Here is a 23,924-nt window from a genome sequence, read left to right on the forward strand (position 1 = left end):
GCGTTTTCTAATTCAGGATTTCAAATAGTGAAAATACTCGCAGCGTTTTTTTTGTTGTGCTCCACTGCATTTTAGTCCAAGTCCAAGTTAATTATTTACACATATTTTAACATATGATCAAATGCACCACACCAGAGTCACGTTTACAGATAGCTCCCTGTCAAGGGTTGGGCAAATCATTGACTGTTGAAATGATTAACTAGCACTCAGCAGGAGCACCAGTCTGTTTAAAATCAAATATTAATATAATCTGTCCAAGTACACGTTAATTTAATTTTGTGCAGCACAACCTTCTTCTGCCATTGATTGTTTAGGTGTTTATGAGCTTTCAAGCGGGTTCATTATGTTTTTGAGTACTGAACAATATATTTTGGCCTACATTTCAGAAATTAATTTAGAAAACTGATCAGTGAAAATTCACCAGGTCCCTGTGTTCTCAGAAGTTGGGATTATTAAGGCTCATTTCCAGTATTATGCAATCAATCTGGGGTGCAAATTACGAACCACATAAATACATTTTAGGAGGGCTGGGCTATGCAAGTTACAGGGTTTTCAATCTGTGTCCGATTCCGACTTGTTTTCCTTAGTATGTGGCACAGAGTGTTGATATGGCTTGTAATCTCCAGCTGCAAGGTGTGTACATTCTGCATGTGCACTATTTGGCTGCATGCTTTGCAGTCGGTTTTTATGGAAGTTTGCATCTAAATGGAAATTTGCACCAACTCAAAGTAAGGGCTTAAGTGCGACAAAAGGAGCAGAACGTTTATGTCCATGTAAGTATTTCCATGAATACCTCTATGCAAGTAAATGAGTAAGTAGAAATGTAGGGCCAGATGTAGCAAGGTCAGAATTTGCGATTCTGAAATTGCGAGTCGGTGCGACTCGCAATTTCAGAATCGCAAATCCTGATGCAGAACGGTGTCTCAGACACCGTCTGCGACTCGCTATGGGGTCGCAAAGACCCACCTTATAAATATTAATGAGGTGGGTCGCATTTTGCGACCCCATAGAGAGACCCTGCACTCACAGGGATGGTGGCCTGCTGAAGTCAGCAGACCTCCATGTCTGTGACTGCTTTTTCAATAAAGCAGTTTTTTTTTTATTTTGCAGCCCGTTTTCCTTAAAGAAAAACAAGTTGCAAAATAAAAAAAATAACGAAACCATGGGGACCCCTTCCCTTTTGCGAATGAGTTACCACCAGTGTGACACTGGTGGTAACTGCGAATTGCTTTGCGACCGCATTCGCGGTCACAAAGCAATTCTGCATTGCGATGCGAGTCGCAAATAGGAAGGGAACACCCCTTCCTATTTGCGAGTCTCATTCAATATTTGCGAGTCGGTACCGACTCGCAAATTGTGAATGTGCATCGCAGAAGGCTGTTTGCATGGCGCAAACTGCTATTTTCGCAGTTTGCACCAGGCAAACGGCTTCCTAAATCTGGCCCGTAGACCTTATATCCTATTGGGTGTCGTTTTAAGACCCTGCCTCCATGATTTTCTATGAGAGGTGAATGCAGGACATGTCAGTGGCCATGTATTTGCTGGACTTACTCCAAGTCTGGGTTGGAGTACAATTAGCACTGATGTGGGCCATTTTTGGCTGTAGTAACTTTTTAAAGATAAGTGTGTGAACAGCAATGTGCTTACTCTTTTGTAAGTGGGTGTTTGTCACGTCTTTTTCTGAATCTACGCTTAACCCTTCGTAAATTCCTCCTTGCCTTTCCCTAATCCCTTCCCATTTAGTAGTAATCATTCTCCATTTTCCAGCCACTCCCCCAGAATCCTCCCACATTTAGTACTAAAACGTATACCTAGTATAAGGAGCTATCCACATGTACCTGAGACCTCTGCATAGAAAAGATAAGAGAGGCAGAGGCAGGTGTCTCCGCACATGGGTATCTTAATAACATTTTGTATTATGTAAGTGGTACTAGTGTAGTACTACTGAACATACTACAGAGCGCAGTTTGTCAATAGGTCCCAGAATGCTCAAGTTGGAGCAATTTTGTAACCCTCATTCTCCTCAAACACCATCTACATATTGTATCCATCACCCAGCACATGACCTGATTACAACTGCCCTAATATCAGATGCAAAAAGGATCGCACCCAATAAAATCCAACAGTGAGTGTTCAGAATTTATCTGGTGTGATAATTATTGTCCATTCCTAATTAGCCCCAGAAAACGTACCTCACTAAAATCCACGTGTCGATGCCCATCGGGCACTTTTCACCTATTAAAGTCCAGAAGGTTTTACCTGGCAAAATGTAATTGGGTGAAACTTTATCACACCTGCTACGTGCCCAGTGCAAGAAACAGATCAACACTTATAATTGCAATTCTTGTGCAAAAATGCATTTGCATAGGGAGCACTATTTAACAGACCACATGTAATTAGGCCCAAAGACTCTAAGAGCCGTCTAAATACAGCTGGAAATCTGCACACATTGTGGACTTGCCAGGGGTATTAGTACTCTAAAAATGTGACAATACATTACACAATACACACCTTTTCTAAACATTAAATTCAATTACTTGAAACTATTTTCCATGACAGTTTACCATTAGCAGTTGAGTCTGCTATATAATGGATATTCAGGAAGAGAAATGGCGCTCTTCAGGTTTTTTGTGTCAGTGTTTACTATATGACAGACTTTCCTTTTACCTGCAAGACCATGTAGTAGATGATGAAGAGAAAATAAATTACTTCCGCTGCAACAACGAAGATGTGTAGTCCGTCTGTGTAGGGGTAAAGTCGAACACTCTGCAGCTCCGAATGTGTGAAGAAAACCCCTGCATTTGAAAAAGGAATTCAGTTTTTAAAATATGTTCACCATTGACCTCAGTTTAAGTTATTGGACGCCAAAAGTAGAGTCCAGGACTATCATCTTTTAGTGCACAAAGGGGCATATTTACAAGAAAGTGGTGCATTGGTCCTGATGCACAACTTTTCTTGCATCGCCACAGCCCCACCTAACGACACCATGGTTACACCAGAATTACAATACGATGCAACCTGGTGGTCGTTGGGGAAAAGCGTCATAATTTTTGATGCTATTGTAGCACTTTGTTGCACTAGCGTTAGAAATGTTGACGCTAGTGCAACAAAGCACAGGGAGGCCCATTGATTAAAATGGGTGCATCCTTTTAATGCCTGCTCTGAGTAGGTGTTAAAATGACAGAAAATATGGCAGTGAAATGGTAAAAATGTCACTGCGCCATTTTTTTGGGCCTCCCTCTGTCAGAACGCCCCCCCCCCTGCACACATTATGTCTCGTGCATACATAATGTGGCGCAAAGGGTTACAAAGTGGCGCAATGCAAGCATTGTACCACTTTGTAAATATGGCACGGGAGAAAGGCCTCTATACCTCTGCCTTAGCGTAAAAAAAAAATGACACTAGGGCTGCGCACAGTGGCGCTAGGGGCTTGTAAATATTCCCCAAAGTGTTTCATAACTTTATGGTACTCTGCTTGATTTATGGTTTGCATAGATTCATATTTATATGTGTATACAAATTACGAGCGGATCATGAATATCGAATAAAAAATATTGCAGGACCTTCATATCATGGACAAAATATAGATGACCAAAATATCAAAAGCTATGTATGTATAGATTTTCTATACCTAACTCGACATATGTGGTACACGATCATAGATTATCAAGGTACGTAGATGTGGATTTAGTAAATCTATACTTCTTTCTCATTGTACTTAGCTTTACATTTTTTGGTCCTCAATATTTTGTCCATCATGTTAAGGCATCACAATAGCCATATTCTCGAAATTTAGTAGTGCAACCTGCAAATTAACATATTTTCAGATATTTGAATTACAACATACATACGTAAAACTAATGCCAACCCATTCTATATACTTTGCAATTTTTTATTCTGATGTAAATGTATGTCTTCAGCTTTTGGCATCACTTTTTTCCATTTTCCATCTAGAACTTTTGTGTATGTTTCAATCCCTGAGTTTCATATCAAAACACACAGGGTTTCCGATTGCTCTCACCCACACATATTGATCCACCCTCATTTGTAAACCCCACCTGCCACCTGCACTTGCTCCACTTTGCGTGCAACACACTCATTCAATACTAGGGCTGATGATCCAAAATCTCAAACTGCAGAACCGTTTGGGGGTAGTTCTTCTTTTAATTGCCCTCCTCAGGCTTCTCTCCAGACATGGACCCTCATTGTCTATGATCGGAGTCCCAACGGAGTGATGTTTCGCGTCAGGAAAGATAGGTAAGTACAACATGTGTACATCAGAACACACATGTACATGTGGGTGTATATGTTTTACTGTGTATGTAGTCATGTGTACAGTATGTGTTGTATGTTTATTACGATGGAGCGTTCCATGGATTACCAGGGCCGCTGTGGCGGTCTCACCGCCGCGGGACCGGCGGTGCAGAGTACCATATTACGACTGCGGCGGTTTGGCCACTGCCAAACCGCCATATCCCCGCCCATCCCGCCACTTTTCCGCAGCCTGCTGGGCTGGAGGTTTCTACCTGCAGCCCGGCGGGAGTTGGTTAACCGCCAAGGTTATTCCGACTAGGGTCACTGCCAGCATTTTCCTGGCTGTCTCATCGCCACAAAATGCTGGCGGAAAGATATCCCGACGACGGGAACTTGCGTTCCTGTCACCAGGATCCCCACCCAAACCCCTCCACCCAAACACACGCATGCACCCACACACACACACACACACAATCACACACAGACACACCGCCACTCACACACGCACACACGCACTCACAACATTCACCCCCACAGACTCGCATACATACCCATACACATCACACAAGCATGCATACATTCACCATCCCCCACCCCGTCCCTCCACTACATACATACATGCACAACCCCGATCCAACTCACTCATCTTCACACAACCACACTGCCCAATTGTTCCTCACTGCACGCACGCACACACACACACACACACACACCATATACACATACAAACATTCACGCACCTGCACACACACACTCATACCCCCTCTTACTGGTTGTAATTCTGTGGGCAGTCTTTTTCTGGCATGGCGGTGTCAGCAGTGGAACCGCTTAAGCGCCGCCGTCCGCCATAGGGAATGCCACCAGATATCCGACCGCCGGTGGTGCAGATATCCGGTGGCAGTCATAATACGGCAGTCGGAAGACCGCCGGCACTTGCAGTCTTCCGGCAGCCGCGGCTGTCTTGGGAAAAGACTGCCGCAGTCATAATGAGGGCCATAGTGTTTGTGTAGACTGGTGCTTCTCACAACAAGTAGAACTGGTATGTCTCCAAACGTGGGCTCTCATAACACAGGCACAGCAAGGTGTGAGGTTTTTGCATATGACTGCCACCAGCCCAACCGAAGCAGTAATCATGGATAGGCAAAAAGGCAGACCTAGAAACTGGAACTAGAAACTGGTTCTTCTCTCTCCAGTCACAGGAATGCAGGCAATACACTTCTGCTGCTTTGGAGAACAATCCTCACTCTTTGTCTTGTGCTATGTGATGCCGGGTGCATCCAAAATGGATTCCACTGGCTTCAACACTCAGACTCATACCCACACACATTGCCCTACTACTATAGATACGCTAGACATACTACACACAAGTGGCACTCAACATACACACAGGATACCGGTGTGAGGTTCTAGGCGTACACAGAATAGTGGAAATTTACATGGCTAGGGCTAGTAGGCCTCACTCCGAGTGACACAGGTGAAAAGGTCTGGCAACACTATTGAGCCATCCAAATCATGATATGCTGCCTCCACTGTTTTATGCACTATAACCAGGGAACTAACAGTTCTTCTCTCATAACGAGTGTATGATTGGTGCACCCCTTGAGGTCACAGAACAGGTCCAGGACACTACAGAGTAAGGATCTACCCTAGGCCTCTGAGCACACACCTGATTCGAGTGATGCCAGGGCCACAATAAAAGTCTGAATAGCTGATATGCATTCAATCCGGACAGGAGAACATGCCCATATACCACACAGGGGGCACTCCAACACCCAACACCAAAATAGCCTCAGATTGTGTACATTGTTTCCTCTGCCCAGCTTTGCAATGCTACTTTTACTATCTTTCTCCTAAAAACAACAATTTCAGGCATTGTGTAGTTAATTTTTACTCTCACCTTGGTGCTGATCTCAGATCTCTGCACTATTATTTCTCTGGCCCAAAGCCTTTGTGGAAATATTAAACAATGCAGTTGGGACTAAATAATTTTTGCCCAACCTTTAGGAACTGACAATATATTTTCTTAAATGCTATATATCAACACCTACTTGGTTTTTGGTTGGATTCCCGCTTGACTATGGATTTTCAAGCGAAAAAAGTCTCCTCTACATGTTTTGGTATTTTAAGAGTCCTCAGGAAGGTTTTTAACCTTCTACCCTCTACGGCTAGAAGTATCCTCGTTCAAACTCGGATTCTCTCCGGCCTTGACTAAGGGAACTCTCTGTTTCTCAGTTCCCCGGCCTATGTGATAAAGAAGTTTCAGACAGTACAGAATGCAGCAGCCAGGCTCCTTATTGATCTTCCCAGACATCTGTCTGCAAAGCCGGCTCTTTCAACACTCCACTGGCTCCCCATCAAGCAGCGCACCCACTTTAAAGCCCTGTGTATTGTTCACAGGGCCCTCCATGATAAGGGTCCGATGTTCTTTAGAAAACGGATCCTTATCTATGCCCCCTCCCGAAGTCTGAGATCTTCCTCCTTTCGACATGTTAATATCTTTCGGTTCAAGAGAGCTTGGGGAGCCAATTCCTACTCTACCAAGGCCGCCCGCCTTTGGAATGATCTTCCCTCTGAGCTTCGTTATGAACCCTCAGAGCAGCTTTTTAGGAAGAAACTCAAAACTATCCTTTTTTGTAGCTAATTTTCTGGATCTTCCTTGTCTATGGCAGTAGTCATGTTATTTTAGCGCTGGGATGCCTTAGGGTAACTATGCACTTTAAAAGTCCTTAAAACTAAAACTACTACCACACCCACGGTGCTTTTATTACTGAAATCTAAGATTACATCTCTGGACTGAAGATCATTGGTGGTGGGTGAAACATTTCACCAAAACATGAAAAATTACGATCTTCAAAATTAATGAAATCTTGCGTTCTTTGTTGAATTTACTTTGTGTGCCTTCCTACATTAAAAAAACACAGCTACCTCAAAATACCAAAATCAGCACAAACGGTTGAAGTTTTACTAGTTTTGCAGATGCAAAAGAAAAGTCGGTTTGTGGTGCATTTTGAGTATCGGGAAAAAATCGTCCAGGAATAAACATCAGTAGAGTGAAATAATATTTACTAATCATTAGCAGATAACTGTAATACATGTTCTCACCTAGGGCATTTGTCTCAAATGATATTCGGATAATACAGAACAGGTTCACATTAGCATTGTAGACTGTGAACTCAACAAAGACGGCTCTGGTATAGGTGTCCAACCAGATATTTCTATGAAGATATTGGATAACTCTGAAAAACATAAACAATGAGAGAAAACACATACAACATTGTTTAACCATACGCAGTTCTCTGGTGTAACCTGTAGTAATCTGCAAACCTTTTAGGCAACCTTGTCTGCATTATGGACATTAATTTTCTCTATGACAGAAGCATGTTGAGTTGATCACTAGTACTACAATCTAGATGGCCTACACAAGATGGTTAAAACTACCATCCAAAATGGAATAATGTTATTTTTTGTGTCTGGAGTCAGATGAGACCTTTGGTTTTACTAAAATCATAAATATAATAATATACTTAATTCAACCAGTCATCTTCGTCCATTGGTCTGTTGATATATCATTCACAGTTTTCTTCTTTCCACCAACGCATACAGTATGTGGCAATGAGTTGGCCCATTTCAGACATTGGCTACCTTCACTGTGAATGATGGCATTCTGCTCTTTCACACGGAGCACGCCCTCAAACAAAGTAGGTCCCTACTGCACCAGAGAATAGTACAGCAATATGGATTTTACACACCAAAATATGTTTGCTTTTTAGCTCGCCAAATAATAACGTTTTGAAAAAACGGTGTCTTTACAAAACAAATATTGACAAAGCCAAAAATCAGGCAGCCAATGCCAGACCTATTGGCTTTGCTAGCGCTTGTATTTATTTGTGTTATATTCGTGGTTTTTCTGGCAAACGCAGGATTAAATGTTTATTTAGTTGTATTAGTGTCTCTTAATGTTTTATCTATATTTTAATTGGTGAACGTTTTGGATGTTTTCAATGGCCACTCAAATTGAACAAGTGCTAAACAATACCTTACAAAGGAACCTAACAATTTAAGAGAGTATAAAACTACCTGGATGCATTCTTTGCATCGTTTCCCAGATACACTACATATCCACCTCCTCGGTACATGGCGAGCTTGCCCCAGATTGGATGGCCCCGGAGGGCGGATTGGCTCTGATAATTCCAGGCAGGATTGCTGTCTGATGAATTGGTATCCACTGTAAGATTCCAATGCTCCCCATAGTCGGCCATGTCTTCAGCATCCAGTGAGTAAGCTGAATGGCACTCTTTTAGAGAGTGTCTAAGCATCTTAGCTATTGGGCATGTCTCCTTCCTCACGCGAACCTGCCGAATCCGGGCACTGCCAACAAGTTTCGAGTTTCCATCAGTGACAAATCCTATAAGTAAAAAAAAAAAAAATTAAACAGTTATCAGGGCTATCCCCTTCCCTGAAAGCTGTTTTCTTTATATTTTTCTAAATATAAAACGAATTGTGACTCAAGTCATCATCTTAAATTAATTTCGGTTCAAATAAAACCATACGAAGCAATTGAGAAAATGTAAACACAATAAGTAAAACAATAAAATAGATCAATCCAAAAAATGACAAGTTCATGAATATAACGTAGCTAAAAAGTATAGATATGGAAATGCTTGGTTAATAAATAACACATTTCATAATTTGACAGACGCGCATAAACCACACTGGCCAAGCCATTAGGTCCCGCTGAGAGCTAGTGGCAATCTTTTGTAACCATGCAGTACAGCAGCGTGGGTGCTGTGCAGAATGGGTAAAATTCATTTAAAAAAGCAATATGATGCATCCAACACAAATGCATTTTTTTGTGAAAAGCGCATTAGCAGTGGCTGTCTCATAGCACTTTATAAAATGTTTCAACAGTGTGCTTCCCTGAGGCAACACGAAGGGAGGGAAGATGGGAGAGAATGATGTAGGTGAAGGAAGAGGACAGGCGAGAGTGGATGGGAAAGCACACAGACAATGGACGGTGGGGAGGAGGGGCTGGAGGCAAGCAGGTGGGCAATGAACGGTGGGTGGCATGGGTTGGGGCAAGCAGACGGACAATACAGGGTGGGCAGGAAGGGCTTTGGGCAAGCAGGTAAACAATAGAGGGTGGACGGGAGGGCTGGGGCAAGCAGGCAGATGATGGAGGATGGGTGGTAGGGGCAGGAGATAAGCACACAGACAATGGAGGGTGGACAGGAGGGTCTGGGGCAATCAATGAACAAGAAAGGGTTGGTGGTAGGGACTTTGGGGCAAGCACACCGACAATGGAGGCAGGGTGTGCTTGAGGGATTGGCAGAGGAATAAAGGGGGGAAAGTACATGAGAGAGACAGCTAAAACACACATTCTCTTAGAGTACTTACACAAAAGAAAAAAGTAGAGCCAAAAAAGCAAGCAGTGGAAATACATAGTAATGCGCCCATGTTCCAGGGGAGGAACAAACACTTGAAGAGGAAGGAAGCCTATGGAACCTGATGAGTAAGAAGCAAGCATAAAAGAGTGACAATGAAGCCAACCAATAGTAAGCAATGGACAGCCTCCTGTCAGGTAATAAGTGGTCTCACTGTCTTACTCGATTCCTGAACAGCGTCGCACAAAGTAATAAACCACAGGGCACACTAAATATTTAGATATCGAAAAAATGACAAAGAGATCCAAAACCGTTTTAAATGTGAATTATGGAGACAGCTAATAACTTAAAGCCAACAACAACACACAATACAATATTGTATGTTTGATGAAGACCATTTACAATTAAAACTTTAAGAATTTGAAAGATTAAATTGGCTTGTTCCACAGTTCTACATGAAGATGGTTGGTGGAAGTGACAATAATGAAGCGTTCACCATTAGTGTGCAGTTGACTATATCTTGAGGACATGCTGGTGTGGATTGCCACTAGTGCATATTGTTTGCAATACTTACAACAAAAGGGAAGAACATGGAAGCATCAATAACTCAAACATAAATTGTGTTTGCTGAAAGAATTTGCAGAATTTTTTTTTTTGTACGAAGTATGATTTTAGATGTGCAAATGCACTGGTAGAGGTCCATGCAACTGAAATCCTCTTCTCTGCCAACAAATTCTCACACACTATAGGATGCTTCAGTGAATTAAACATTTGTTGTTGATATATGCTGCGATGTACAAGTCACAGGTTTTAATCTTCGCAGATAACTCAGTCTTCCATCTTTCTAAAGTTCGTACTTTGAGTATCATTACATTGTGCAATAGTTTTACCTTTTATTTGCAGCACTTAGGGGAGACATACAGTCTGCTGTGAAGTTGTAAATAAAAAACAAAATATGCAGTCAGTCTAAAATCTGGAACGTTGCAGGGTTTTCAATGTGACTGGATGGTTGCAAAAGGTTTCATGTAGACATACCTTATGACTGAACTGCATTCAAACCCTTGGACGCATCAACGCAATATGAGTTGGTCATTCATAACTTTAAAGAATGCTCTGTAAATGTGTGCGACCTTCTTAATGAGGCCTGTTGCATTGGTTATGGGCACCTCCGCCTCCCCGCTCCAATGGCATAGCTATGCTTCCATTGGGAGGGGGCAGATCCACCTCTGCCTTTGCTATCCTAGTGGCCACTCTGTTGCCTACATGCCCACATACCGGATTTTTGTAAGCCAAAATACCTTCATTTTAGCTGCCTCCTGCCTTAAATGGCTTATGCTTCAAAGGAAGTCAGTGACGAAAATACATTCCCCGATTCTTTTACAAAATATCACACTCGCCTGTCCTAAAATGTTGGCATGGATGCTGATGTCACCTGTCTTAAAGCTCTGGATCATTGCAGAGGCATTACCATGGTATGAAGTATTAACCAGATGTGGTAAATACCTTGTATTTCAGTTTTTAACTTGAAAATGAGGCATATCATGCAGAATCGGTATTTGAAATACCAAAATCCACATGATTTTCCTTTTTTCAAAGCTTGTTTCTCAGTTTACTTTTGGCAGGTTTGACCTGCAAAAATATGTCAGGGGAAAACATAGGCGGTGAGATAATAATTGCACATCACAGAATTCTGATCCCAGTGCAAACTCATCTTTCTGCAGGGGTTGAAATGTATCCCCCAGCTTGTAATCAGGGCCTAAGTGTGGCACACATCTATCTAGCTGGGCAGTCAAGAAGTAATTCATTAAGCACCAACAAAATATTGCAGCCAAACACTTACTAATAAGGTCTCAATTACAATATCTCCCTCGAATTGTGGTCCTTGCACAAATATGTGTTTGCACAGGGGTCACAATCAGGGCTGGCTTTAATGCTGGTGGCGCCCTGTGCGACATTTTTTTTGGCGCCCCACCACCACCCCTTGACCAACTCCTCAGATTCCTTACTACCACCCGGCAAATGTGCCCCTCATCTCTCCATAGCCCCTCTCACATACATTAATTTGTTTTAAAGCACCTGTAGAGGCCGACTTTACTAATCCACTCAGCTGTCCACATAGAATACAGAACTTTTCTTTGCAACAGGCATAAATAACCCTCTATGCTACTTTATGGCCAGTCAAAGCTTCTGCTAGACAAAACTCCCCTCTCTCTCTCCCTAGCAGGAACATTTATCACACGAGGTTGCTTGACATTTTAATTGTTTTCTGAACGCTGGACGCACAAGGAACTTTTCAGCAGGTGCTTTTAAATCGCAAGTTTCATAAGTTCTTGCTAAAAACAGCGCTCCCCTGAGGTCAGCGCCCCCCAGTCCAGGTCAGCACCCGGTGCGGCCGCACCATTCGCACTGCCCTAAAGCCAGCCCTGGTCGCAATTCCAAGAGATACAATACGTTGTGCAACCTTCAGATTTTTAATTCTTAAAATTTCAGCAGATCAAACCTGCCGAAATTTAATGGGGGGGGGAAAGGTCTGCAAAGTAGAAAGCACCCAGGGCCAGATGTGGGAACCGTTTTGCATGGCGCACACTGCGAAATTCGCAGTTTGCGCCATGCAAAAAGGGCATCGCAATGCACATTCCCATTTAGCGAGTTGGTACCGACTCGCAAAATGGGAATGCAACTCGCAAATAGGAAGGGGTGTTCCCTTCCTATTTGCAATTCGCACCGCGATGCAGAATTGCTTAGTGACCGCAAACGCGGTCGCAAAGCAATTCGCAGTTAGCACCCATGTGAAATGGGTGCTAACTCATTCGCAAAAGGGAAGGGGTCCCAATGGGACCCCTTCCCCTTTGTGAATATCGCCAAAAATGGTTTTTCAGAGCAGGCAGTGGTCCAATGGACCACTGCCTACTCTGACGTAATGAAACCAAATGGTTTAATTTTTTCGTTTGTATTGCAACTAGCTTTCCTTTAAGGAAAACGGGCTGCAATACAAAAGAAAAAAACACCATCCCTGTGAGTGCAGGGAATCGCAAGGGGGTCGCAAATTGCGACCCACCTCATTAATATTAATGAGGTGGGTCTTTGCGACCCCCTTGCGATTCGCAGATGGTGTCATGGACACCATTCTGCATATGGTTTTGCGACTCACAAATTGCGAGTCGCTCCGACTCACAATTTGCGATTTGCAAAACCATATCTACCTACATCTGGCCCAAAATCTGCATTTAATTTATAATTTTAGGGACAAACTTGTAAGTGATGTTATTTATCACAGCAGATTTTCGCTGGTACGATAAATAGCAGCAAATACACCCAAGCATTTGTAATGGAGCCCCAAAGGTAGCTCGGTAATTCTGCACTGAGCACTCAAAAAGTGATCCATTAAGCATCAACTGAGCTACCAGCAAGGCTGAACAGTGGCAAAACAGAGGCACATTACCTGCTGGGACAAAGGTGAATCTCTCACCAACAGCAAGACATTGAGCTGCCAAATTATCAGGGTGGAGAATCTCCAAGCTGCTTTTGAGGAGAATCCCACTTCTACGTGTAAAACTTGGATAACAGTAAAAGTGGAGGGTGGGTACAGGAGAGCAGATAAAATATACACCAGAAAGGGTTTAAAACAGAAGTGCCTGCTGCACCCTATTTCGATTTTTTTACATGCAGCTGATATGAGGGTCTTCACTCTTTTTCCACCATATAAAAATATGTGTGCAGCATGTATCTGATTCAGTAATTATGAACATAAATGTGATGGGACTGTAGCAGACTTCATCAGTATTAGAGGATTATAAAGATAACAACAAACAAAACAAATATACTAGATTATGCTAAGAAAAGGCAGCTTAAACTCCCATTAATAGGCAGGATTTAGTGATTGAAATTGTAGAGTTATGTAACTATTTAGCTATATTGGCTGACTGACATTAAAGTCTTTTTCACTAATATTTTTCCTAAGAACACTGCAATTGAAAATGCAAAGTATAACTGCCACTATGTTCTAGAAACTTTAAAAATCCAAATAGAAACATGTGTTAAACTCTGGTGGCATTGTGTATGAGAGAACGTGTTGGAAATGGCCCTCTCTGCAGGCCCCCCTCAAACTCTTTGCGTCTCATCCTCCACGTTTTGCTGAATATGTTTTTGTTGGCCTTGGGACTCTGTGCACTTTACCACTGCTAACTAGTGCTAAAGTGTTTGTGCTCTCTCCATAAAACATGGTACAATTGGCATTAACCTTATTGGCATATTTATTTTATTTGTAAGTCCCTTGTAAAATGGTATGCCATATCCCCAGGGCCTGTAAATTAAGTGCTACCAGTGCGCCTGCAGCACGTATTGTACCACTCACTTAAGTAGCCATGTAAAACATGTCCCAGGCCTGCCACTGTCACCTGCATGCAGTGTTCCACTGCCATGTCACCTTGGCAATGAAACCCCCTTGCCAAGCCTTAAACTCCCCATTTATTACATATAGATCACCCCTAAGAAAGGCCGTAGGTAGCCCATAGGGCAGGGTACTGTGTAATTAAAAGGCATGACATGTACTCTTAAGTTTTACATGTCTTAGTAGTGGAAAACTCCCAAATTCATTTTTCACTACTGTGAGGTCTACCCCTCAATAGGATAACACTGGGGATTCCTTATTGCATTTAATAAGCTGTAATTCCTAAATGAGAAGAGGTAGCTAGCTCATGTTTGGTACCTGTGAAACTGTAATGATAAACCCTCTTTGATGGTGAAGTCCCATTTATCATTACACTTTTGAAAATGCCACTTTTAGAAAGTTGACATTTTCATGCCCCTTAGCCCTTTGTGTCTGTAGCCTGTCTTGGGTCACATGACTGGGTGTAGTTGAATTCCTCCCAGGCAGTCACACAATAGTGGGATTAGCAGAGCCTCAATGGGCCATCAACTAGCAGGATGGGGTAGTGGGTAGGGCTGAGCATAGCCCCACTTGCACCTGACTCCTCACAACAGGCCTACCAGCCCTGTATTTTCAGTTTAGCCAGCTTGGAGCCAGGGTAGGGGAGTCAGGAAATTCCAAGAACTTCAAAGAACCTTCCCAGAAACGTCTCACACCTTCCAGGAGAAGGGCACCGGAGTATAATAATAGGAGCTTCAGACCCACTCTTCAGTTCACTACTGGACTTAGGGAAGAACTCTCAGAAGGCTGCCTGCTGCTGTGACCTGCTGTACACTCCGCCAGACTGCTGCTGTACACAGAAGGACTGCTTTGCTGGCTGAAGCCTGCATTGAACCCTCAGAGTCCAGCCCTGCTGCTGAGCCCTACATCTAATACTGCACAAGGCCTTCCAGAAGTGGCTCTAAGGGCTAGTTTTCTGGCCTCCTGTTCAGAGCCACAGAGACATAACAGGCTCCCACCATCTTGAACCCGCACCTGGCCCAGCCCAGGTGAGCCCTGAACCCCCAAGAGGTCTCCATCTACTCCTGTACCCTTGGTTGTGGTGTTAAAGGTGCCCACATGGTCATTTTCGAAAACTGAGGCTTTAGACACAATTTGGACAAAAAGTGCTCTGAGAACCAGGAGGAGACTGGGACCAACCTGCTGGCTTATCCAACCGAGGTGCATCACTGGTCAGATTGACTTTATGGCTTCTCCCGCTATGTGCTTCTCCACAGAAACAAATCTGTTTCAGTGGACCTTCACCAAAGGGGTATCCGACTTATTGGAACACTCTTCAGCTACAGTCTTCTGCTTCATCCCACTGGAGATTTTTGATTTCCATCTGGGCGACTAAATCCAAAGGTAAAAATCTTCACCACAGCTTCACTCCACTACCATTCAATGATGAAGCTCCCTCCTCGGACACTCCTGCAGCCTTGCCCCGCTTAACGTCTACCTTTTCAGACATTTTCTATTCAAACTTTTTTTAAGGCCTAAGTAAGCGCTGACCGGGCTCAATCCACTTCTTTTATCCAACCGCACTCCATCACAATAGGCCTTAACTTTTGACTTTGCCCAAGTCTATCGTGACCAGATGTCCGCCATTGGAGCTTTTATCTTTTAGGAGCTATTTTGACCCTTACATTTTAAAAATTCATAACTCTGGTTCTACTGATTGGATTTTTGTAATTTTGGTGTCAAATAATTATTAAAATTTACTATATTTTCTAAATTGGTTTGGGATTTTTTTGTGTTGTGTTTTCACTTTATTACTGTTTGTGTGCTGCATAAATACTTTACAAATTGCCTCTAAGTTAAGTCTGACTGCTTTTTGTGCCAAGCTGCCAAAGGACAATGTTTTCAGGAGAGGCAAATTATTTTACCTATGTTTCACCAGATTGCATAGAAACAGTGAGAGGTATTTTGTACCAGGACATTAGATAACATGCATTTGTTGTTGATTGAAGTTCATCTGGAGCAGCTTTTCTGGGATAGGGTCCTTTTTGGGTCCAAAAGGCCAAACAGGAGTCACACACAGAGAGGCATGGAGAACAGGAAAGAGTCCCTGGCATGTGGCCTATCTCTATTCTTCCCAAATTCTCAAAAGAAAAATAAGTTGATGGAAAAATGTTTCCTTGATGCAGAAATTATGAACATACAATTGCAAGGTACTAGTTGAAATAGAAAGAACTGTTCTGCAGATTTTAGGAAAATATTCAACTGGGCCTCCGGCCTCAGTTAGTGCATGGGAGTGGAAAAGATCAATCTGCTGGTGAGGCATGTCTGAAAAGTAGGACCTAAAAGTATGTCTTTTTAGGCCTGGCATAAGGCAAGGCCTTTTTGTTTTCCCCAAAATATTAAAACTAATTTGTGTATGTTGGACTTTAGGTCAGCATTCTTCAACGTTTGGCTTCTTTGGCTCAGGACCATTCAGCCATTGTCTTGTGATATTGCAATCAAGTCTTGGACCAGTCCACAATAGTATTTTTAGTTCTAATGTCTTTCTATTACCTTTCTGTGTCTAAGCTTCCTACTCTATTGGGATGCATCAATGCTTTTTTCACATATGAAAATCGAACTCACTCACTACACATTTTATCACTTTCAGTTCTTATGCATGCAGTGTTACTATTCCTCAGGCACTGCAAACCCATCTGTGGAACTGGAACTCTGGTCACAGAGTGAGGGTGGCTGGTGGCTCCTCTTCTCTGCCCTGGGATGCAACTCACACAATCAACACGACCAGCAGTTCTTTTTGCATGGTGCCTGGATGCCCCTTACACAATGCGCATGCCCAGCTGCCGGGCAGCTGCTCCTCTTAGTGGTTTCCACTGCACCCAAGCTCAAGCAGAGCAAATAAATGGGTGTGGATTGTAAATTGCAATGCAAGTCAGACCTATTGACTTGCCAATACTTGTTAACTGCACTCGAAGAACTGTGGTGTCCTCATGAGAATTTGAGTACTTAAAGCATGTCATAGTATAATAAAATGTCTATTGTATTCTTTACATGGATTTCCTCGACAGGTACATGAATGCTCTGTAGCTTGCTATCAGATAATACTTCATGTTTATATGGTGGTAATCACTATGACTTAGGGTGGTTCTGAAACTGGATTTGTTCGGCACAAATGTGATGTATACTTTGCAAATGATGCAGACATGTAGGAATATTGATGGAAATCTGAGTACCTGGATAACTTCCATATAAATTGCTGATCAGTGTTGTATTTGCCCATGTAAAGAAACCTTGATAGCTGTTGACGTCTTGCAAGCGATTTGAGAAACTGCTCTGCAAGTGCTTGTTGAGGTAATAGGAATTTGGATCTCGCTGACCGTAGGCCACCAGCAACAGCATCCATAGAAACCCCAAATAAGCTGGAAAGAAAAGAGATAAGGCATGTTACTTCTGGGTAAAATACATTTATTTGCCTATTATTTTCTTATTATGTACTTTATAACAGAAACCAGACCCATATTTTAGACCCATACAATATTGCTAATTGTAATTATGCTGTGCAGGAGTACACAATAAATTCATGAAAAGGCACTGAATATGTCAAAAGACTGGGAATATATATTCTCAGCTCTTAAATTGGATCTTGGTACAGTGTGTGATAAAATGAATAGTAAACCGCTTCACTTAAAAAAAAAATACACAACTTTATTGTAGGCACTGAAATATGATACTTGGGAGGTCTGGAATTTATTAGGTGTGATAAATAGCACCTATTCCGAATTCAGCTATAAAAAATGGGGTATAAAATACCGAATTTCCTGTTTAGGACACCGAAAGACAAGCATTCCAGTTTGTACCAGTTTGTACCGGGACATTTCCTGCAATTTTGACCTGCTGAAATTTAACGAGGAACCTTATCCGAAACTGCGATCTTTATCATTCTCCCTAATTATTGGATAATATTAACATTGCAACAACTGAAATCAGTGGGCAAACAAGTGTTCGATCAGTGATCGTTATGCTATGAGGCACTCGTAATCGAGGACTTTGTATCATGGAGCTCATGACTGGACCTGGGCCTATATTATGATAAGGACGCGTTTTTCCTATTTGTGTCACAGCACACCTTCAAACAGGTGTGCTGTGCACAAACAGGGAAAGTGTACCCTTTTATCTTGAATGCGCTATCCTCAGAGCAGTCGCAAACTCGTGCTACCCTTGGGGAAGCGCATTCAAGTAAAATATGGAGTGGCTGCTTCAAAGCCGCTTCGTGTTTCACAGTGCAGGTGGCAATCCGCCTGCAGTTTCAAAAGGGATTTGAGATCCCTTTGCAGGTGGGTGCAGTTAGTGACTCACCCACCTGCAAGGGAATGTCTAGGGGGGGTCCGTGGACCTCATTTCATCCCTCAGAAGAGCTGCCCTCAGAGGGTGCACTGACATTGCGCCATCTTTTTGTGGCGCACTTTCAGTACACCTCCTGACAGTTTCTTTGCCTTTGCGCTGGTGTCCATAATATAGCACGGGTGCAGAGGCAAAGAGATACCCATATTTGCATGGGGCCATGCCCCCATGCAAATTAAAGGGCACCCCTTGAAATATCAATGGTGCTACATGTGTCCCAGCACTATCTGTATTACAGAAAGGGCTGCACAAGAATCCACTGCACCTTCTGTAATACCAAAGTACCCCAGGGGTGTACAAAGCTGGCACACATGTCTGTTGCTCCCCCTGGGTACTTTCTGTAAAATAGCCCTGGTCTATAATCACAGAGAGAAACAAAAAAGTGCAGCCACTCAACTGTAACGTAAAAATATGCATGTGACATTTTGCATTCATAGGAGGATGATGATCATATAACAAATTTTCCACCAGCTTCGGATACGATTTGAAGGAGAAGGCAAGGGATCACTAAATGCTGTGACAATTCATAAATAGGATATGAGGCCAATCTTGTCACAAACTATCCACCAGCAACAAATTACACCTGCGGAGGATCAAGGGCGTAGCTTTGGCAGTGAGGTGGGAGGGAGGTAAGCTTCAGATTTTCCAACAATGACTCACGCTGACATTTAATGTTAAAAAACATTATACAACAAGGAGGGCACATGAGAGGGGCTTAAAAGGCAGGGAGAGGAATGCAGATTGGTACGGTTACTACGTTAGACATGACAAAAAATGAAATAAATTCACATAAACAGGACAGACAAGGTTTACCAGTATAACAGGAAACACCAGTAATTTCGTAGACACAATGGGGGTTCATTCCGACCCCGGCGGTCCTTGACCGCCGGGGCCGGGGTCGGCGGGAGCACCGCCAACAGGCTGGCGGTGCCCCGCAGGGCATTCTGACCGCGGCGGTTTGGCCGCGGTCAGAAGAGGAAAACCGGCGGTCTCCCGCCGGTTTTCCGCTGCCCTCCGGAATCCTCCATGGCGGCGCAGCTACTGCACCACCATGGGGATTCCGACACCCCATACCGCCATCCTGTTCCTGGCGGTTCGCCCGCCAGGAACAGGATGGCGGTATGGGGTGTCGTGGGGCCCCTGGGGGCCCCTGCAGTGCCCATGCCAATGGCATGGGCACTGCAGGGGCCCCCCGTAAGAGGGTCCCACTTTGTATTTCAGTGTCTGCTATGCAGACACTGAAATACGCGACGGGTGCCACTGCACCCGTCGCACATCCTCCACTCCGCCGGCTCCATTCGGAGCCGGCATCCTCATGGAGGGGTGTTTCCCACTGGGCTGGCGGGCGGCCTTTTGGCGGTCGCCCGCCAGCCCAGTGGGAAACCCAGAATAACCGCGGCGGTCTTTTGACCGCGCAGCAGTATTCTGGCGGTTCCCTCCAGGCGGCTGGGTCAGAATGACCCCCTAGCTAGAGTCCAATGGTATACAAGCGGACATCTGTATTTACTGGTTTGTTTTTAGCTTATAGCATGATAGCAGCGCTTAATTTGTGCTTGTTGTTTCCGGTGCTGAGCACCGGCACTTATTTTTGAGGGCTGGGGCTTAGTATTCTGCCTCAAGCATTTGCTGCGAGCAAAAGACACATATGGGAAAGACGGAGAAAGGGAAAAACGAAAAAGCATCACAAAGGGAGAAAGCAGAAAGCTGCAACAGTGAGCTGAAGCACTGGGAGTGGCTTTAAATGTATTAAAGAGGCCCGAGATGGCTTCAGGATTACGCTGCCTCCGTATTCCGTGCTTGAACATTTAACTGCAGCAGCCACGTGTTTCAGAGGAGAGCTCTGAGCACCGGCACTTTTCTATTTACATATTAAGCACTGCATGATAGCATGAACGGAGAACCATTTTTTAGCTATTAACTCACACTACCAATGAGAAAAAGGGGTTCTCTATTTTTTCACTAATGTAATACTGGTGATAGAAAAGTCAAAACTCATTTTGAATAAGTGTAACGCTCAGATACCCGGCTCTGTGCACAAATGGTTGGTTGTTCCATTCCAAGGGGCCAGAGAGTGAAACTTGTGTTTTCTGGTGGTTCTAGCAGTAACTGCCACGCTACCCAAATGTCAAAACAAATGGTTCTATCGCAAGAAGTGCTTGGAATGCATTGCTCATGTAGACTGCCACGTCATCACCTAGACCTGACTGTGGCACAAAAACATCTTATTGAAGGACTATCAACATGGAATAGAAGCAATCCTGAAAAATGGTGCTGTATATAACGTATGTGAGAAGGGTGACTGTGGAGAACATTGGAAGTTCCACCAATGGGATGATAACAGTGATAGCGGACAACAGGATTTCAGGCTGTGCAAGTACCACACCTGGATTAAGAAACAGGAACTGCCTTGAAAAACTGGTCAAAGGGGACTGATGGAGAGGCAGGACCAAGAAGGACTGTGCATAAGGCAGCCACAGCTGCGTGTTCACATCCCATCTCTCACTGCAGCTAGTCTGGTCTCTACTCTCATGCAGGGGCGGCTCCTCCATTAGGGTGGAGGAGCATTGCCCCCCGCCAGCAGCAGAAGCTGCAAACCTTCCACCACGAAGGGATAATAAACAAGGTTTATTATCCCATCGTGGTGGAAGGGGTGGGTCCACGGGGGTGACAAGCACCGGGCGGAGTGCACTCTGCCCTTCCCTCAGAGCGCATGTGTGTTTGGCCGTCTGTCTCGGGCCGGCTAAACACACATGCGCTGTAGGCTCTCTCCAGCCACAGCAAAATGGTTGCTGGGCTGGACAGAGCCTGCACTGGCTTCCAGTCTGCCTGGGAGCACCCAGCCAGGGTGCTGCCAGCCAATCCTGACGCTGCTCTGAGCAGCGTCAGGATTGGGGCAGGGCAGGCTGGGAGCCTGTGCCTGCCTGCAGCCTGAGGAGACGGAGGATAAGTGCGCTGCGGCGAGGAGCGGGTACGTTTTTACTTCATTTCAATACATTATTTTACCCGCTCCTGCGCGCTGCCCCCCATGCGTGCCGCCCCGCCCCCCTCCTCACTGAAGATGCGAGCCGTGACTGCTCTGATGTTTTTTAGATTGCCGCTGCCTTTAAGTGCCCGGCCTCTCTGTCTCTTTCTGTTCAATTTCCAACATCTCCCCGTACGTTCTCCTCTCTTGGTGTCCAGGCTCAGAATCTCAGACGCAGCACAATTCAGAAGGTGGAGTGCTGTAAATAACCGTTTCCAACTGCTGAGCCCTGCTGAGGTCAAGCATCTTGTGGCATTATGCACTGAGGTTTGCACCACCCTTCTCCTGCCTCCTGCTACTGATGCCAGCACTTTTATCTGATGAGGATGAGGAGATTCTGCCAGGTGGAAAGTGATGGTGTATAACTGTGGGTAGCAGAGCTGGCTGGGGTGATGGCTCAATGGTACACTGCTGAATCTCATGGCATGGTCCCATCTTAACTTGCCACCTGTTGAGTGCATTCTGAACAATAATTTGGTTGTCTCTGCCATAAAGTGAGTATCTGAAAAACAAAACTCCAATACTGGAGAGGGTCCAAATTCACTATTCTCCTGTAAGAATGCCTTGTTCATGAGGTGGGGGACTTGACCAGAGGACAAGGACCCACGTCCTCTAGGAAGGGTATACAGTACAAACAAAAGGTAAAGTCCCACTCAAGAAATTCTTGAAGTTATCAAATTAGAAATGTATTTCATTGTTGTACAGACGTTGTGATTTCATACGCTCAGAGAGTCACTTATTTTCAAAACAAAAATAATATCCAAGGTATTCATAAAGCAGGACATCCACCAAAGGGCAGACCTATAATATCAGGAGTACACTCTATATGCTCTAAGCTGGGATCCCTTATTGATAAAGAGCTTCAACCATTTATGACTAATTTGTTCTCCTATGTTAGAGACACAAAAGATATCTTACAAAAGCTACAAGACATAGAGTGGCAATCAGACTACTTTCTTGCAACCATTGATGTTGTTAGTCTTTATACTTCTATCAAACACAATGATGGCCTTGCAGCAGTGAGCAAATGCTTGTCTACCAGATCGGTGCAGTACTTGACACGGAATGCTATGATTTTGGACTTTCTTAAATTCAGCCTTGAAAACAATTATTTTCTCTTTGATGGCAATTTTTACTTACAGCTCCAAGGGACTGCGATGGGGGCAAAATTTGCTACGCCCTACGCCTGTATCCTGATGGGAGCTGTGGAAAACTATTGGCTCTGGTCAGATCGCTCGGAACACTTCACCAAACACATTATCTTTTGGGGACGATATATTGATGATATCCTGCTTATTTGGCAAGGCTCAGAGGTCCACCTTCGTCAGTTTATTCAGTCCCTCAAACCAAACCCTTGGGAGATAGAGGTAACTTACCAAATTTCCAATTCTTCAATTGAGTATCTAGATTTATTGATTTTTGTTGAAGATAATAAACTCCAGACCAAGTTTTTTAGTAAAACGACATCTGCTAACTCAATTCTTCATGCCACCAGCTGTCATCATCGAGCACTATTCAAAATATATCCAAAGGCGAATTTAGACGAGCTGGACTCAACTGCACTAACATCTCTGACTATGACAAAACGTCTTTTGAAATGACCATGACACTTACATCTAGGGGCTATAATAGGGCCTCCCTAAATTCCATCAGAAATGAAGTGAGAAGTATGGATCCGAACTCCCTGCTGAATAAACCCAAACAAACCACTAAGAACACAACTGTTCGCTTTATTACAGCCTTTCATAATGGCCACAAACATATTCGAAAATCACTAAGAAAATATTGGCTCTTACTCTTGAACAACTATTCTATTAACCAATATATCACCAACCACCCTCAAGTAGGTTTTAGGCGGGCACCTAACCTTCGTAATAAACTTTGCCCCTAATTTTTTCAACGCAGGCCTTCCACTACCTTTCTACCATCTAAACCACAAGGTTTCTACACCTGCAGTAAATGCTCTGTATGCAAATTGGGTCTTTCTAAATCTACATTAGTCAACATCAACACTGTACTCACCGGATCACTGACTTCATTAACTGTGCTATTACTCATGTTGTTTATGCTATTTGGTGCTCTTGCAACCTACCTTATATTGGCAGTACGATCCGTCCTTTAAAAACCAGAATCCAGGAACACTTTCGGAACATACAAAAGTCTGATACTCAAGCACCAATGGTTGAACACTTTATTAATTATCATCAACACCAACGCACTTTTACCTTCAGTGGCCTACGACGCATTACACCCTCTCCAAGAGGTGGCAACACATTACTGCGACTACGCCAAGAAGAAAGCCGGCTAAATATTAAATATGATACAGTTAACAATGGCCTCAACAAAGATCATGAATGGCACTTTTGGTTAATGTAAACAACAAAAGGTTTTCTGCTTTATCTTCTTTCGCTTCTCAGGAACTGCAATCTGAAATGTATTATATTTGCCAAGCCTTATCTTAGGCGTTTCTTTTGAGATACATATGTTATAGTATTGT

The 23,924-nt window shown here is 43.6% G+C and overlaps 1 protein-coding gene across 1 annotated transcript in view; it reads right to left on the reverse strand.

Annotated features, from left to right (window-relative positions):
- LOC138267136 (polycystin-1-like protein 2) overlaps positions 1–23,924 on the reverse strand; it is an 835,832-nt gene that overhangs the window by 25,883 nt on the left and 786,025 nt on the right. The window contains exons 35-38 of the mRNA XM_069215990.1: positions 17,238–17,423; positions 8,332–8,659; positions 7,357–7,490; positions 2,668–2,795 (exon numbers count right to left, since the gene is read on the reverse strand). Coding sequence (XP_069072091.1) covers positions 2,668–2,795; positions 7,357–7,490; positions 8,332–8,659; positions 17,238–17,423 — 776 coding nt within the window. The remainder of the gene's footprint in view (positions 1–2,667; positions 2,796–7,356; positions 7,491–8,331; positions 8,660–17,237; positions 17,424–23,924) is intronic.

Source organism: Pleurodeles waltl, chromosome 12 (genome assembly GCF_031143425.1).
Source record: "Pleurodeles waltl isolate 20211129_DDA chromosome 12, aPleWal1.hap1.20221129, whole genome shotgun sequence".
Taxonomy (NCBI): domain Eukaryota; kingdom Metazoa; phylum Chordata; class Amphibia; order Caudata; family Salamandridae; genus Pleurodeles; species Pleurodeles waltl.